This window comes from Mytilus trossulus, chromosome 8 (assembly GCF_036588685.1).
Source record: "Mytilus trossulus isolate FHL-02 chromosome 8, PNRI_Mtr1.1.1.hap1, whole genome shotgun sequence".
NCBI classification, from domain to species: Eukaryota; Metazoa; Mollusca; class Bivalvia; order Mytilida; family Mytilidae; genus Mytilus; species Mytilus trossulus.
The window spans coordinates 58,168,121-58,186,979 of record NC_086380.1 but is presented as its reverse complement, the minus strand read 5'-3'; the positions used below and the strand labels follow the sequence as shown (position 1 = coordinate 58,186,979).

The following is an 18,859-nucleotide window of genomic DNA, read 5'->3' as shown; positions in this document are numbered from 1 at the left end:
TAGGCGAAAACGAAAGTAAACTTTAACGTCAATGGTTTTATTGACTTCGATTAAATATAGAAATTAAAACTAATATCATGTGATTTAATATGCGAAAAATAAATCAACTACTAATCAAGCATGTCATTATAAGTGTTCAAAACATTGCTTTACCTGAACTCCAGAAAATGTCTATCTCTGATCCAATGCAGTTATTGGCACACGTGACCAGTACGTACTTCCTGATAAGTATAATATCGCGGTTAAATTCAAAATAGTCTCTGACGATTATGTACTAGAATTTCTGACAAGACGTGTATTGAATTCATATTAGATACAATTTCTAATATATAAAGAAATAATGTTACAAATGTATAATTGGTTCAATATACTATGTATAATTGCTTCAATATACTATGGATAATTGGTTCAATATACCAGCTAGTACTATGTAAAATTGGTTCAATATGGTCGGAAATAAATTGTAATTTGGGAGAGAAAACAAAAATTCTGTATTGTGCTCTCAGATTGTGCTATACAAGATGGAATGAGGAAACTGTTTGATTTTTGATGTTTAGTATGTCTTTTCATTGGGAAATTCATTTGTTAGATATAGGAAGATGTACGTGGTGTGAGTGCCAATGAGACTACTCTCCATCCAAATAACAATTTATAAAAGTAAACCATTATAGGTCAAGGTACTGCCTTCAACACGGAGCCTTGGCTCACACCGAACAACAAGCTACAAAGGGCCCCAAAAATGAGTAAAAATGTAAACCCATTCAAACGGTACCGGTAAAACCAACAGTCTAAGCTATATAAAAAAGAAACGAGAAACACGTATGAACTGCATAAACAGACGACAACTACTGTACATCAGATTTCTGACTTAGGACAGATGCGGCAGCGGGAATAAATAGATTAATGGTACCAAATAGTCTCCCTTTTCTGAAACAATAGCATAATATCACAACATAGAAACATACACTAATATGAGGAAGGCGCTACCTTAAATGCCAGCTTTATACTAAGACAATGTCCTATGTATTGATGGTGGTTTGTTGTTTAACGTCCAGTGGCAAATATATGATGCATGTTCAGAACGAATGTCGAAGGCTACATTAACGTATTGTTTATGTCTAAAAGAAAGTTCAGATGGAAAATGTTTAGGGAACAAACATAGAACTTGAAAAGGCATGAGGGGTTATGCTATTTTTCCTGAAAAAATATTCTGATTCCAAAATTGATGAATAAAAAATCTGTTCAAGCATAGGACAAAAAAAATATTTTGAATCCAGATAATTACCAAAAATGATTTTATCTATCAGGTATGCAAAATAAATTTAACTTTTATGTATCTAAAAACATAAAAACTTCCCAAACTGCACATATGTCAGTTTGTACACAGTATTTTTTTAGGTGATTATTATTATTAAGGTCATATTTGCCAATTTGACTGTTATGATAAACCTTAATACTAGTGTTAAATTTTGACTAAATAATTTTAATTGATATCGCTGAAGGGTTTCGGTAATAAAAATCTGACTCGAATAAAAACCATTTGTATTTCTGATCATCTCAAGTTTGTGAGTTCTACATAAATATCATGTACTATTAAATTCTGAGTCGGTTTTAGGCCATAGTTATTATATTTTTAGTTTTACGAAATTTTTTGACAAAACCAATGGGTAGGAGGACGAAAAAAAAAAAAAAAAAAATGCTGCTGCTGATTTTTTTTTTAATACCAACCGTCAATATCAAAAAAATTTTTTTTTTATTTCACCAGGAGATTTTCTACTAGTGTAACAACTATTTTTTTCTTTTCTTGACAAAGTTTGAATTGAAAATCAATGTGCAACAACTTACTAAATCACCAAGAGCATAAATTAAGATTCTTTCATGCAGTTATGAACTTTTTTTGCATGAAAAACACTGGGTCAGAGGAGAAAAAAAAATAAAAATCAATATTTTTAATTTTTTTTTTTTTCCTATTTGGCAAAAATTAGGGTAGGAGGGTTCGTAAAACTAATAATAAAAAACCTATGGCCCAATATGGTTTTATGTCCTTTCTTGCATATATTTGTTTTTGTTTATACATGTACATGATGTAGCTTACTTTTCAAGTTCTTATATGACAGCAAAATAAAATTGAGAATGGAAATGGGATATACAAGTATGTCAAAAATTTGCTTTCCAGTAATGCTTAATCATGTCATAGTTGTTTTCAAGAAGACACATTTGGTTTTAGACAATAACTTGAGTATAAGATAATGGATCTCCATGAAATTTCACTAGGAGGTTCAATACACAAAAGGAAGATTAGAATTGATTTTGGGGTTATGGTACATTATTATTGGGGGTATTTTATTTTTTTATTTCGGGATTTTCTTCCAAAAATTACCTTATTTACATTGATTATACTTATCTAGTATATATATAGATACAACAAATACTGATTTGGCAGGAGATGCACTTAAAATAGGGTGTTTTTAATATTTTATCTGTAATTTGTGTATTTTTCCTATGATATGTACTTCTTGATAATGTCTCTGTGAGTATCAAGATAAAGAAAATATATTTGGTAAGTATATATTCACAATTGACATGCGCCAGTGCAAGGCAAAAAGGATCTTCTTTCCCTTTAATTCCAAATATTGCACAAGATTTTTTTCTCTCACAAAAAACACACGAGTGGTAAATAAAACACTTGTCATTGTTTGACACTTTCAGCAATAAAAATTTAGTTTAGCCTGTTTAAATGTTTCACTGATTGTATGAAAATTATAACAGAAAATGTACAAAACTCTTGATAAAATTGCATTATCTGCAGATTTATTGATAATTACTTTCCTCAAGATATATTCACAAGGACATAGAACTAACATATTGTATTGAAATTGAAAGGGGGGTTCCAGGGGTCAGAACCCCCCTTTTTTGGCCAATCAATGCATTTGAATGGGCCCCCCTCCCCCCTTTGTCCTGTGTTGGGAACCCCCCTTTTTAAAAATTGCTGGATCCGCCCCTGTATTGTCCATGCTATTCTGATCTGAGTTTTTATTCATACATACATGTATACTGGCATGGCTGGTGCTGTTTCAAGTTGCCCCTTTTTCGGTTTCTTCAGAAGTATTTGTTTAACCTGTTCGGTCACTATGAAGTGTTACAATTCTTATTTAGACGCAACACATAAATAGTGACCAAAAAGGTACTGCTTTCACATGAGAGAAGCTACAAAAAAAATTAAATGTACACATTTTCAATATTTTTGTAGGACTTATTATCATATGAAATTAAGGAGATATGTAGTTAGAGACTTCTGCTGAATAGAAATATTTGGGTCTACCTGCTAACTGTTTTCAAATTAGTCCATATTGAAGTTTAAAGGATCCAAAATTAAAATATGTTTGATTTCAACTGACAAAAAAAATTGTGTTATTTAGGGACAACATCAAAAGTTTAATGTAGGATAAAAAACTAAATTCAGATAGTTTTATTTACTGACCCCCCATCCCCCCTCTTAACTTAATTTGGTAAAAATTGATTGACCCATATGGATATATGTAAAATCAATGTAGGTTAAACAAAACTTGCAGCAAGTTTAACCCCCCACCCCCAAACTATTTGAATTCAGTTTTTTATCCTTCATTGATCTTTTGATGTCGACTCCCTTATATGCTCAATATACATCTGCGGTCGTATCAGGCTGTGCATGGCAAAGCATTTTATTGCCTTTAAGTTTGTACTTTTTTGTTTGTTTTGGTCATAAAAATAAATTTGCAGTTCTGTTGTGAAGTTGCTAACATGAAAGTACACACATTGCATCTATATTTTTACAATATAGTTACACGGTCACCAATTTAATTTTAAGTTCATCCAGAGTCATAGAAAAATGGGTTCCGACTGACCTCCAAACATTCCATGATTCTGTAATGAGGTCAGTACCCAAATTTCATACATCATTACATTTTATTTCAAATCCTTAAAACTGGAATTAAACAAATATTTTGTTTTATTAATTTATTTCTTCAAATATTTCAATAAATTTGACATTATACCATGCTTAAACTTTATGTTTTGAAGAAAAGGATGCTGGTAACAAATTTAATTTACTCATTATAAGAAGATGATAATTAGATAACTTCACATGGTGAAAGAAAACTTGTAAGATTTCCAGGTTTTTTTGTTGAATAGGTGCAATTTTAGTTACTGAGACAGAGTACAGTTTTGGTACTGTAATGTTATATAACCATAAGTGTGTATTGCTAAATAGGTTCAAATGTGAACCTGATACAGATAGTGATAAAGTACTTGGTAGAGTGAAAATGTTTTTTGATCAGGTTTAAACTGATGCATAAAATATACAGGTGACTGTTGCAGCTTGAATGTTTAAGGATGTAGCCCACAAATATGATAATCTCCAAAGTAATGTATGCCCTGTACATGTATATACCTATCAAAGTCATGGTATTATCATGGGTTATATTATGAAATTAACTCCCATCTTCCCATAAATCCAATTTTGGACAATATGAGAGCATACAATATATAGTTTGTACTTAAATGTACTACTCAGACTCAAGTCTCCAAGTCTCCTTTTATGATTGAACTTAGAAAGAGAAAACAAAACAGTTTCCATCTCCTGGGACTGTATCTATTAAAGGGATCTATGTGACATAATCAGTGAAAAGATTTGTTGAGAGTTTGCCAAAGGAAGTTATGAAAATAAATTTGTAGCTGTGAAGTTGCTAACATGAGAGTACCCAAATTACAAATTGTGAATTAGGGGGGGGGCTAATCATTAGTTTTAAATTAGTCTGTGGGTTTCATGACTTACCGTGATCAACAGTATAACCAACGTCATTATCACTGTTCTTTGGTATGGGGAATTATGTGGCAGGTGAACATAAGTAGTCATGGTCAACCACAACCGGTGCACTGGAGTCTACCCCGCATGCCGCATGGCCATTATAAAAAAAAAATCCGAAATGTATTACTTGCAGAGTTTTTTACTGTGTTCCCATGACTGGACGGAACTTTTACACTAAATATGTTATCGTTTACTATGATTTTGTGACTTTTAAATGCAGTACCTGTTCTTATTTAGGTGATTTGTTTTGACCTCACTGATAATGGAATGTTGTAGCAGACGAAACATGGCGTCAGATGTTGTTGTCCTAACTTCGGTAATTTCCGTGGTACGATAAACTTTAAATAAACTACAAAAGTTACCAAAATTTCTGAATTCTTGTTTTTGCAAACAAATAAAAATTCATGACGTAATTAACATCGAAATTATTCCGATCTGTCCCGTTTTTTCAAGATCGCGTTGAAACGAGAATTTTGGCAGCCATTAAAAAAAAATAATCGTACGAGATTTAACGAGAGTGACGAAACTTTTCAGATGGGTCGTCTAGCAAGAGTTATCGTTCTTTGTCCCAAAACGATGCTTCTACCATAAGTGCCAGCATAGCTGGCATATAAAATATCAGTTGGAAGGCTAACTCAATAAAAAAAAACGCGATATATCACACAATAAACGATTAATTTGATCTACGATACCTGAATGCTAACTCATAGTTAATAAAATTTATAAGGGATAAAAAATATATCAAAAGTAAATAAACAGGTTTAAACAAAGTTAAAGTAAAATATCACTGTGAAATAGTAAACAATTTATAGAAAACCATCACTTTTGAAAACAGCTGCGTCATATCCTACACAGGTAAATGAAAATAATTAATTTTGTCATTACGTATACTTAATTGTCTGTGTGTATAACATCTTTCGTTTAGAAATACCAGAGAAATACCAAGATATTTCTGTAATATCAATAAAACTAATCTAACACTTGGTACATATGGGGTGAATATCAACAATAAAACTATACAATTAGAGCTAGATAAAACTTCCTGTACAGGTGCAAGAACAGTATTTGAGGAGAAAGGAAATAATGTTGATGTTCATAGTACGAAGAAGTGAAAATTGGTAGTAATTCAAAGCTGGTATATAGACACGCTCTTTATAAACATAAAATAACAAAAAGCATTACATATAGTATCATATAACCTATTTAATCATGAATATGTTCTTTAAATATCAGAGAGTCAATCAAGGCTGAGATGTCATGTCTGTATTTAGTGGTTACAAACGAAAAAGTGGAACAACCATTTGAACTCTGCCAATACTGTCTATGTGTTGTTGTAAGCACACTCTAGTGATCGTATCCTTGCTGGTAAATGGCTGTTGAACCCTGATGTTGAGCTTATGTCCATTAATTATGATTATTACCACGATTAATCTTGCTGCTTCAAAAGAGTGATAATGTAGTGTATAATTGAATTTTCTAGTGACTGAAATTGCATTGAATTTATCCGGGTAAAATGTCATTGTGCATGTTAAGTCCCATGTTACCAATTTGTCAAATTCTTTTTGCAATGTAAATGAGTCAGAATTGGATTTTTGTACCAACATTGCTTTGTTGTCATCAGCAAATAACCACCTGATCATTTGTACATGTTATTGAATACAAGAAAATTATCTGTCTAGGGAATGAACCCGATGGAACCTCCGACTTAATTGCTACATAATCAGAATTTTCCTCTCCAGAACTACAATGAATTACTACTTGCTTCATTGTGATTACTTGAAAAGAAAAATCCTTCCGATTCCGTAATGGTAAAGTTTATTCATGAGAAGATAAAGTGAAGATGAGTGGTTACATGGCAATCATGATCGCTTAGACTAGTTTAAAAGGAAGGTTATTTTCGAGGGGATGTCTGTTTGTTGTTTTACACAAAGTCATGAGCTGGTCGGAATGTGAACATGATTTGTTTCAATTCATAAGCTTGATTTTCGAGATTGTCAGCCCCTTTCTCTTTTTCTAGTTGTTTGATTCTTACCCTTGTGCCCACATAATTAGCCTACAAAATTGAAATACTGTAAAATATACCTGCGAACTAAATTTTGATGAGATATTTCTTAACAATGAACGTAGAAATAAGATAAACAGCAACAATGTTTTTCGTTGCGATCATGTCTTGGTCGATCGTTAGATCTTTGGTTCTGAGTTTAAAGTATGTCAGCAGTTTTAACATATACATATATACACATGTATTTATGTCTCTGGTTTGTTTTAGCACATGGCCGTTTGAAACCTTATTTTGGTCACTGTTAAAAAATCTGACGAAGATAAAATCCTTTATTTACTGAATGCCTATGCTTAGCAACAGTACGCAAACCATATTTTAAGCAATCAAAAGTTAATATAAATTCTTATACACTTTCAGATGAAAAGAAATTAATTTGGATGTTATGCAACGAAGATATATATATATATCATTTATGTTTTAATAAACTTTAAAAACAAATGTCAAAACAAAGAGAGCCACTATTATTGAAAAAATTACTTGATAGCTGCCCCCTTTTATTATATTTCTATTTTGTTGGAAATTTTTATGTTCCAGGTGAAATCCACATGTCTGGGTTTAATTAGTCAGTTTTGTATATTTTATGCAATTCTTTGCCTAAAATAATGTATATCTGTTCCATGATTGAAACAACTAAATCATTCAAATCATGTTCAAAGTATTGTATGTTTTGTCTTGTAGTCATAATTTAACTGTATTCTGCCCTAGTACTGGCACTGTGATTAGTGAATAAAAAGAATATGTGTATTTGTACTCCAAAGGGAGTATACAGGAAAACTTGCAAAGTCGCTGCGCTAGTTCAATGCTATATGAATGCAAGTTAAATTAGTTTTCTGTTGTTGTGGTAGAATTACAAAAACATGGTATTATCAGGTTTTGACAGATTGCAATTGAACTTAATACTTATGTCAAGATTTAAAGTTGTTAACATTCCTTACCATTGTACTTTGATCGAAACATTGAACATTTATATCACATCTCGTTATAATTTGTGTATCAATAGTTCACGAGATGTCGTGACTATAGTTACTGGTGAACATGTGGATATGTTAATGATAGAATAACCGCTTCACAGATGATATCGGATATGTTCCTTACGTCGAAACAACAACCCCCTTCCCTTTCATCAATGTGACTTACCGAATAAGACTATTTGCCGGATTTTTTAGAACATGAACAACACGACGGTTGCCACAAGTGGAGCAGGATCTGTTTACCCTTCCGGAGCACCTGATATAACCCCCAGTTTTTGGTGGAGTTCGTGTTACTTATTCTTTAGTTTTATATATTGTATCATGTGTGTTATTTTTTGTCTGTTTGTCTTTTCATTTTTAGCCATGGCGTTGTCAGTTTATTTTCGATTTATGAGTTTGACTGTCCCTCTGGTAACTTTCGCCCCTCTGTTAAGCTTGTTATTAAAAAAAATACCCTTGTATGTCGACTTCAGTTAAATTAGAATATGTGCATACAGGAGATTAAATGAGCAAAGCAGACAATTTTGAGTAAATAATTAACATGATCAATAAAATTGAGAAAGGAAATATAAGAACATGATAGATTAGCAAAACTTTATTTGTTAAAGCAACCCACATTCTGCCTGTTTCTGTCACAAGTCCATTTGTTGCCGTGTTAAGTTTTTGTTTTTCTTTCATTATATTTTACTTAAATTAGGTTATTAGTTTTCTTGTATGAATTGTTATACATTTGTCATTTCTGGCCTTTAATAACCGACTATTCGGTATGATCTTTGATTAAGAAAGTTGTTTATTTCTGTGTCCCGTGGTCTTTTGTGGAGAGTTGTCTCATAGGCTATCACAACAAATCTTCCTTTTTTATACATATTTATATATATAGATGCTTTAAATGCAGGAAGGCACGATCCTGTGCACTACTTCTACACTGTATGACATAGTTAAACTTTAAAACCAGCATAATGGGTCAGCTGCAGATCTACAGGGATGTTCTTGTTGTATTGAGACCGATCAGTGGCCTTTGGATGCTTTCTGCTCTTTGATTGGTTTAATGTCTCTTTGAGACACATTCCCCGATTCCAGTCCCAATTTTATAATTTTAAAACAATTTTAAACATAACATGATGTGTTTTTTTAACCAATCTACCTTTACTTGTACAAAAAATTGTAGCGACCTAAACTGAAGTGATAGCATATTGAATCCGTATAATGTGTGGATGTACCATAGCCTCAATTTAAACTCATTTATAATTATGTGCATTAAAAAAGAGTGCAATTCATTTTTTTTTCTCAATAAGAACAGATTTATGTCTAGATAACAGAGAAGCTCATCTTAATTTTTATTGAAACGTCATTACGAAATGCGTGATTTTGTTCTTTCACAATTAATAACTTGTTCGAGAGAAATTTATAACAGTGTTGAGGTTGATATTGTAACAATTTATTTTGAAACGTCATAAATAAATGCGTCATTTCGATGGTTCGCAATTAGTAACTGGTTATTTGTTCGATCAAAGCAAACAGCTTGCGGATGTTCCAAACCATCCTTCTCTGACAGCAATAATTTGTGGACCTTTCCATCTGGTGAAATTACGACGACATTGGAAGTTGTATAGCCTGATACGTAAACACGCCCAAAAGTGTCTACTGTAATACCTCGTGCCGTCTTAAGAACAGCTACAGGTCCTAATTTCCATTTCAAGGTCCCTTGGATATCACAACATGTTACTGAATCATCATTGTTAATGAAATAAAGATTATCTGACCAAATTGCAATGCTGGCATATTTTGATAATGAAACTTTTACTAACTGGGAAACAGAGTTGTTATCTAAATTTACAACGTTTAATCCATCGTAATAGCCATTATAAATCAATTTCCCATCTTTGTGAGCTATTCCATAATTCCGTAATCCAACATCAATCGATTTCTCAGTTATTCTGGTTTTCATATCGATCATTTGAATGCAGTAAGCATTGCCTGATGTTACGACAAGCTTTTGGCTTTCCTCAATGAAGAATATATGAGATGTACGTTGTTCAGTCCTTAATGTAAAATCCAAAGTCCCGTCACTTTTTAGTACGCTTATGTGTCCGCTTGTGCAGCAGGAAAAAATCATTCTGCCATCAGGAAGTAAGAAGCAACAAGAGATATATGTTCCAATAGTTTTTACAGTCTGTCTCAAAGTAAGTTTTATATCATCAATAGTAGGAACGGGTGTAGCAGGCATCAGTATCTGTGCTTGTTGATGCTTACGGTTTGTTAATGTTGCATCACGTGACTTGGTTTCCAAGACAATGGTTCCCATCTTCTTCATAGTGGTAAATAGGTTCTCAACAGATGTTTCGTTTCTCAAAGAAATGGACACATGTTTTATTTTCTCGTCTTTTATTAAAGATTCCAGAAATTGTTCGTTGCTCCTGACATCTTGTTGGATGTGTTTCAAAGCTAAAAATGTTTGCAGGTCTGAAGCATGCTGTTTTATTTTATCTAGAGTGGTTCGAAATTCTGTTATCTCTTTTTCTTTCTCTTGTATTGATGATATTAAATTGCTTATTTTCTTGTTTTCATTTTCCTTGGCCGAAAACAGCTCTTTCATCAGACTTTCCTGTATCTTATCCAAATGATTGTTAATCAATACTCGTGTATGCTGAACTTCTTTTTTTATGTTTGTTATGTTCTCCCTTAGACTTTCAGTGTTTACTTCTCGATCTTTTCTTACTCTCTGCAAATTTTCTGAAAGTTCTTTCAACACTTGTTCCATCTCTAAGAATGCACTTGACGATTTTACATTCTTAATGACGTCATTTATCGCGTTTAAATCTTTGCAATCGTTATGTGTTTCAACAACACATCGACTACAACATGGAATATCATGCTTCTTACAAAATATAACGTATTTTTCTTCGTGCTTTGGACAAGTTTGAGTGATTTCCAATATAATAGAAGGTAAATTATGGTAGACGGATCGTAGTACAATACTATGGTCTCTGGTCGCCTTTGAAGCTGTATGATGCACTTTACATTCTTCACAAAGTCCTTCGTCACATTCCGAACACCAGACCACTGATGGCTTGTTAATGTGCTGATAACTGCATACTCCACAAACAGTATATTTACTCGACATGCTACAAAAAAAAATATACTTCATAAGAGTTTTTTTTTTTTTTTTTTCTTTAAAGTAAATGCAAATTAAGGTTAAACCCCGCTGCATTTTTGCGTGCTTGCACCAAATTAGAATCCTCTGGCGTTTGTTATTCTTGAATGATTTTTAATTTTAATTTCTTTGATGTTTTTCGGAGTTAAGTATGATGTCCATTATAATTGAACTATTACACATTTTGTTAAGGGGCCAATTGAAGCACGCCTCCAGGTGCGGGATTCTCTTGCTGTATTGAAGATCCATTGAAGGCCTTCGACTGTTATCTGCTCTTTGGTCGGATTGTTGTATCTTTGACACATTCCCCATTTCCATTCTGAATTTTATCTATTTAATCTTGTTGTTGCAAGTCATGTATGCATATGCTTGCCACACAATTAACGAACAAATAGTATTGTTTCCGTGGCACTACATTTTTTTTCTGTTTCAAACTTTATGTTAGTACTGTCGACTGGAAAATTAGTGTGACGATCTTTGATTTATCTTCATTGATCTTCCTTTATTTACGGAATAGAAGTTCCTCCTCCAACTATTTGTAACAGTATTCAAAGAAAAACCAACAATTAAACATGTTGAAAAGTATGAAAAAGACAAGTAAATAAAGTTATTTTACAAGACAATTATTGATATTTTACATGAAACTGTACTTGTGCACAGTGGTGTGCTACAAATATCATTACTTAATATGATACATGTAAACATTTATTTGTTTTATCACGGGATTAAACTGAGAACGGATCAAAGGTCATTAGAAGTACATTTTAAAGCAAGGTCAAAGGGCATACTAAAAGTGTTTGACTAGGTATAGAAATATGCTCATCCTATGACTTCTCCCGTTCAAGTAGTAATGTAAAGCTTGCTAGCGAATGCATCTATCTATTGTATGTATTTGCCCTTCCACGTTAACATGATAAAGCATGAAATAATCAATCAATCAAAACAATACTCAAGTGATCTCAAGTATATAATGCATTCATTACTTGTGTTTTTGCGTATTTACTGAAAGAATTTCGAATTTCGGTAAAAAGCAGTAGGAGATACATACTGTATAATCAGTGTTATACAATGTATTTTTAATTGTGAATGATTGTATAATTATGCAGATCTTAAGATCCTAACATTTTCCAGGTGGACATATTTGTCTGTACTCAAAATAAAATTAGTGGTGTTAAAAACTATGTTCTTGGTCTTTTTTATCATTAATTTTGTGCTTTTTATTTACAAACCCAATGTTTGGATACTTTAACATTAAACGCGAAGCGAAAACGAAAGTAGAATTTAAAAGTCATTGATTTTATTGACTTGCATTTAATATGAAATTTAAAAAACATAATTATGATAATCATATTTGTTAGAAACAAATCAACTACTTGTATTACAAGCATGCCATTGTAAGTGTTCAAAACATTACTTTATCTGAAATTGTCTAACTGATCCAATGCAGGTATTTGCACATGTGACCAGTCCGTACTATTTGATAAGTGAAATATCGCAATTAAATTCAAAATAACAAGCATATCCTTGATAATTCTTTTTGTTTTATATATTAGACATAGTTACTACCTTTAGCAAATTACTGATTATGTACTAAAATTTCTGACAGGACGTACATTGAATTCATATTATATTCATTTTCAAATATAAATAGAATTAATGTTACAAATGTAAAATTGGTTTAATATAATATGATAAATTTCATTTAACATTGATGTTTTGAGATTGAACATTTGAACTTGAAGAGTCTACTGAGGTACTATTTATGATGTTGTCTAGTAGTTTGTTTCAGTCAGAAATAAATTGTAATTTTTGAAAGAGAAAAGAAATAATTTGTAATTTGAGAGAGAGAAACATATTTTCTGTATTTTGCTAAACAAGATGGAATTAGAAAGTTGTTTGAATTTAAATGTCAAGTTTGTCTTTTTATGGGGGAAATTCATCTGTTGTTCTCATAGGTATTGGAATTTTTTAGGTTCTGTTGTGTATAACTTGAAAAATCATTTTTTTTCCTTAAATATCAGAGAGGCTGCGTCATTCAAGGAGATGTCATTTCTATATCATTATATATTTATAGCATAATACCGTATATTGGTAATCTAGCAATTTGGACGACAACCTCATTCGTTTTTTTTTTAATTTTCTGTCCGATAGAAGAAGTAACGTTTTTTATTTTTCTGTTTTTCCAGTAAACATTTTGAATGACGGCCAGAAAAACTTTCTTTCAAACTTAAAAAATTCACAATTCATGTACCAGTATAATGGTACTCGTCACCAATGTCGTTTGAGTCACAGAGACGGCAGATTCTGTCTTCTTTCGCTAAATCTTGTCACCTTCCATGCAGACTCAACCGGCAAGTGGTGACTACCACATATATATTTGAATAATGTAAAAATGGATTTGTAAGGTAAAACAGAAAAATATTTTTTAAATTTTCAAAATACGATAACATAAAGTTTTAAGTGATTCTGCAACAAAAGCTTTCATTCTTGTTGAAACTGGTCTTTGAGTTTTTGTTCAATACATTCAGTCACCCATTTATGAGCAAACTGTGCATTCCATATATTGGACATACCACAACTATCAATGAATATTTTTGATATATGATATCTACTTAGTTTCTATTCCGTTATCATTATAATATAAAAATACAAGTATATATGTAATACAGCACAAATTTGACTTTCTTTTCCATTAAGTAGTCTACTCCAGAAAATAATCATTCGCAGTTTTACAGACACAGTAATGGGATATCTGCTAAGTTCTGCATACATCATGCAATTTGGAGTAGACTGTTTTAAATGTAAAATCATTTTACAAAATTGTAAATGTACACGTTCAAGTATATCTATATTTTCAAAACCCCATATTTCTGATCCATATAACAGTATTGGTAAAACCATTTTGTCAAATAAATCAAGTTGACATTCTATTGACAAATTGTTTTGTAAGACATACAATGCGTTGTTCGGCTGTGCGGTTTCTATGTGCTAATCTAAGTTGTTTTATGTATTCTTTTTTATTCTGGAATTAGTCCCCACTTCGTTGTTAACAAATATATCAATTATATGGTAATTCTACTGATAAATTTACTGTTTGCAAAAATATGAATTATTCTAAATACTAAGGATTTTCTTATCACAGTCAGATAACCTTAGCCGAATTTGGCAGAACTTTTTGGAATTTTGGGTTATCAATGCTCTTCATCTTAATTTGTTTGACTTTCTTTGCTATTTTGACATGAACGTCATCGATGAGCCTTATGTAGACGTAAAACGAGTCTGGCGTTTTAAATTATAAGCCTGGTACCTTTAATAACTATTAGCTTGTCGTAATGTTCTATTGTATTGTTTATGTGTGTGTTTATCTGTCCTGTATGTTCTTCTATTTATTTGTAATGTAGTCCTGTCATGTAATGTTGTCATTTCAGTGTTATATTTAGCCATAAAAGCGGGAGGCTTGGCTAGCCACAAAACCAGGTACAGCCTACCATTTTTCTTAAAATGTCCTGTACCAAGTTACGAAAATGGCTATTGTTATCTTATAAATTATTTCTGTGTGTGTTGTATTTTAGTGTTTCTGTTGTGTCTTTGTTCTCCTCCTATATTTGATGTGTTTCCCTCAGTTTTTGTTTGTAACCCGGATTTGTTTTTTTCTCAATCGATTTATGAATTTCGAACAGCGGTATACAACTGTTGCCTTTATATACCGTGAAATAAACGTGCACAAAAGCATTGCAATTATTTGACCGTTAATCATCAATTTTATGAATGTTAGTAAGTATCCATTCTTAATTTTATTTTCTGATGTGGTAGAAATACAAAATAGTGTTATTCTAATGTTCTGAAAATTGCACTTGAACTAATGTGGAAAGTTAACATTCTTTGCCATTGTTCCTTGATCGAATCATTGGTTCGTATTATTTACATATCAATAGTTCACGAGATTTTAAAATCTCATGCAAAGCCGAAGTTATTTATTTGAAGGACCATTTAAAGTTGGATATAAATAAAAGTAGACACGAAGTAAACGTTGTAAAATAAGTTTAACAATATCTTGATATCATAGATTATTTTCTCGAAACAAAAACTAACGACATCAAAAAAAGATATGAGCTAAGAGAAACACCACACACGACTTTCGAATTTATAAGCTAGTGAATATGTCAGTAGATTTGTTCTGTTTCTTTTTTTATTATTTTTATTTTCATTTTACCTTGATTGTACTTTCACTTTCACTTTAAAGTTACTTTTACTTTCATATTGTTGATTTCTTGTTTCCTTTTATGAATTGTAAACTATTATGATATTGGACTAATGTTAAACTTGATCGAGCTACAACTTTACCATCTGTTTTGGCAAACAACTATGCAAGTTAATTTTTTATGAGCAAGGTTTGTATTGTAAATGTGCAATCTTTTTTTTTATACAAATTAGTTAATCATATGAATCACTAAACTTTGCAAGCACGTTTTGCATATATTGCCCATGCTCAATACCGGGGACACATTGACTGTAGCGATGACAAATGCAGTGGTTACATCATAAATCTGGTCAGTATTTGAGATTTTTCATTAAAAAGAACACAAAAAGCATATTTCCAAGTTTAACAATATAAACATATTCATGACAGATAAGCTTATCTGAGAGATAGTGTATCAACTCATTTTGAAACGTTATAAAGAAATGCGTCATTGCATTTGTTTGCAATAAGTAACTTGTTACTTTTTTGATCGAAGCACAAAGCTTGTGGGTTTTTAATACCATCTTTCTTTGACAGCAACACCCTGTGTTTGGTTCCATCTGGTGAAATAACGACGACCATGTTAGATCCATAGCACGATACGTAAACACGTCCATAATTGTCCACTGTTATACCTCGAGCCTTTGTAAAAATATTTTTCTGCTCTAATTTCCATTTCAATGTCCCTTGGAGATCACAGCATGATACTGTATCATCATAGGTTATAAAGTAAAGATTATCTGACCACATGACAATGCTACTATATGTAGACAATCTAACGTTAACTAGCTGTGTTATAGAGTCGTCGTCATATAAACCTACAACACATAATCCACGACTGCCTCCATTATAGAACACATTTCCATCTTTGTGAACAATTCCATAAATCTCTGATCCAACTTTAATAGATTTCTCAGTTTTTCTATTTTTCATGTTAATAATTGTAATGCAGGTGAAGTCATGACCAGGTGCTACAAGGAGTTTTTGGCTTTCTTCAATATAGTATATATGCGAAGTATGCGATCCAGGATTCAATGTAAAATCTAAAGACCCGTTGGTTTTCAGGACGTAAATTTGTTCACTATTAAAACAGGAGAAAATCATCCTGCCATCATACAAGCAGCAACTTGTGATATCAATTCCTATTGTCTTCATGGTCTGTTTTAAAGTAAGTGTTATATCATCAATGGTAGGAACATATGTATTTGGCAGCATTATCTGAGCTTGTTGGTTTTTCCTGTTTGTTAATGTTGCTTCACCTGCCTTCGTATCTAGAATTATGGTTCCCATCTTCTTGATTTGGTTAGGTAAAATCTCTAAAGCATTTTCATTTTTCCAAGAAATAGATGCATTGTTCAATTTCTCTTCCTTTATCAACGATTCCATAAATTGTTCGTTGTTACTGACATCTCGTTGGATGTGCTTCAAAGCCAGAAACGTCTGGAGGTCTGATGCATGCTTTTTAACTTTATCTAAATTAGTTTGACTTTTGATAATTTCTCTTTCTTTCTCTTCTATTAATGATATTATGTTTGTGATGATTTTGTTTTCATTTTTCTCAACGTCATACAACTCTTTTATCAAATTTTCCTGTAACCTATCAAGATGATTGTTAATCAGGCTTCTTGTCTGCTGGACTTCTTTTTCTATGTTTGTCCTGTTCTCTCGTAAAATTTTAATGTTTTCTTGTCGATCTTTTCTTATTCTCTGTAAATTTTCTGAAAGTTCTGTCAACATTTGTTCCATCTCTAAGAATGCACTTGAAGATTTTACATCCTTAATGACGTCATCTATCGCGTTTAAATCTTTGCAATCGTTATGTGTTTCAACGACACATCGACTACAACATGGACTATCATGCTTCTTACAAAATATAACGTATTTTTCATCGTGTTCTGAACATGTGTTGGTGATTTTCAATATATCAGAAGGTAAATTCTGGTAATCGGATTGTAGAACAATACTATGAATTCTAGTCGCCTTCGAAGCAGCATGATGCTCTCTACATCCCTCACAAAGTCCTTCATCACATTCTGAACACCAGACCACTGAAGGTTTGCTGATGTTTCGGTATTCACATACTCCACACACAGTCAGATTACTCGACATACTACAAAAAAGAAAATTTAAAAAAACATAAAATTGCATTTTAAAAAGTCTGTCTTAGGTTAGCATGGTTAGACAAATTTTCAGATATGATTTTAATCCATTCTTATCAATATTCAACGGATGCTGGATATACATACTATCGTGTTTCATAAAAGGACCGATTAACATTATTTAAGTAAATGCAAATTAAAGTTCTATGGAATTTTGTTTGTGCAAGTCACGTAAGCAAATGATTGCCACACAATGGGCGATCAAACAGAAACTGCCAACTAGAAAAATAATGTGGCGGGCGTTAATTCATTATCACTGAAAACCGTCATTTTATTTCTAGATCGAAGTTCCTGCTTCAACTATTTGTAACAGTATTTAAAAAAGTATGAAAAGAGAAGAAAACAAAGTTAGTTTGACAAGATACATCTGTAACATATAACTGACTGTACTTTTCCAGTGCCATGGTACAAATATTTTTACCTTTTGTACAAGTAAAAATGTGTTCGTATCATCATGGTCTTTAACTGAGGAATGGTTAAAGATCAACATTAAAAATCCAGGTCAAATGACATATTAGAAGCCTTTGACTAGGTATAGAAATATGCTTATCCCATGACTACTCTCGTTCATGTAGTAACGTCCTTGTTTATGAGGAAACTCCATTTGTCCGTGCAGTGTTTACTAGAGTGTCTATAAATACACTGGCAACTGTATGAGCTATTATGATATCAGATGACGCGTGTAAGGCGACTGTTAAGTTCTCGGCATGTTATCGTATCCTTATAAAAACTCTCTTGAAGAATTATAGGTGGCATGTTACACCACTTAATCTGTCACTTTATCCCTTTTCCAAACTATCATGTGTACGTTACATTTCAAATGTCCTGTCATTGATAGCGATAAGCCGACCTTGAAGAACCCATGTGCCCTTCCACTTTTTCATGGTCAAGTACCACAATACTCAAGTATATTTATTCATGACTTGTTTTATTTTTATTTTTGAGGCTTTACCTGGAATATTTTTTGAAGAAATTCGTTTTTGGGTAAAAAGCGGTAGGAGACACAAAGGGTTCAATCAGTGTCTATACAAAGTATTTATAATTGTCAACATAGTTGTGGACATACTTGTCTGTACTCCAAAAAACATTGGTGGTATTAACAAATGTCGAATTTTCATTAAGAATAAGATATGAAAATGATTTTGTCAATGCTACATCTTCGTGGTTTTGTTTTTTGTTATTTATTTGTGCTATTTATTTACATACACTATGTTTGGATATTTTAACCTTATATGAAAGGGGAAAACGAAAGTAGAATTTAAAATCCTTGATTTTATTGACTTGCATCAAAAATGAAAATTAAAAAATAATAATAAATCATTCTATTTGCTAGAAACAAATAATTTTCTTATCAAACATTTCATTGTAAGTGTTTAAACATTGTTTTACCTGAGATCCAGAAAATGTCTATCAACTGATCCAATGCA

General features: G+C 32.0%; 2 protein-coding genes across 2 annotated transcripts; both read right to left on the bottom strand.

Annotated features, from left to right (window-relative positions):
* Window positions 1-9,317: 9,317 nt before the first annotated feature.
* On the bottom strand, window positions 9,318-11,003 carry LOC134727795 (uncharacterized). Its single transcript, XM_063592185.1, has one exon. The coding sequence runs from the start codon at window positions 11,001-11,003 to the stop codon at window positions 9,318-9,320; it is 1,686 nt and encodes a 561-aa protein (XP_063448255.1).
* Window positions 11,004-15,693: 4,690 nt separating this feature from the next.
* On the bottom strand, window positions 15,694-18,859 carry LOC134727794 (uncharacterized). Its single transcript, XM_063592184.1, has 2 exons — window positions 18,822-18,859; window positions 15,694-17,383 (listed from the first exon to the last, which is right to left on the bottom strand). The coding sequence occupies exon 2, from the start codon at window positions 17,380-17,382 to the stop codon at window positions 15,694-15,696; it is 1,689 nt and encodes a 562-aa protein (XP_063448254.1). The 5' UTR covers window position 17,383; window positions 18,822-18,859.

Bases quoted from the DNA above. Each gene is read 5' to 3' on its own strand.
- LOC134727795 (XM_063592185.1), bottom strand. From the start codon at position 11,003: ATGTCGAGTAAATATACTGTTTGTGGAGTATGCAGTTATCAGCACATT.
- LOC134727794 (XM_063592184.1), bottom strand. From the start codon at position 17,382: ATGTCGAGTAATCTGACTGTGTGTGGAGTATGTGAATACCGAAACATC.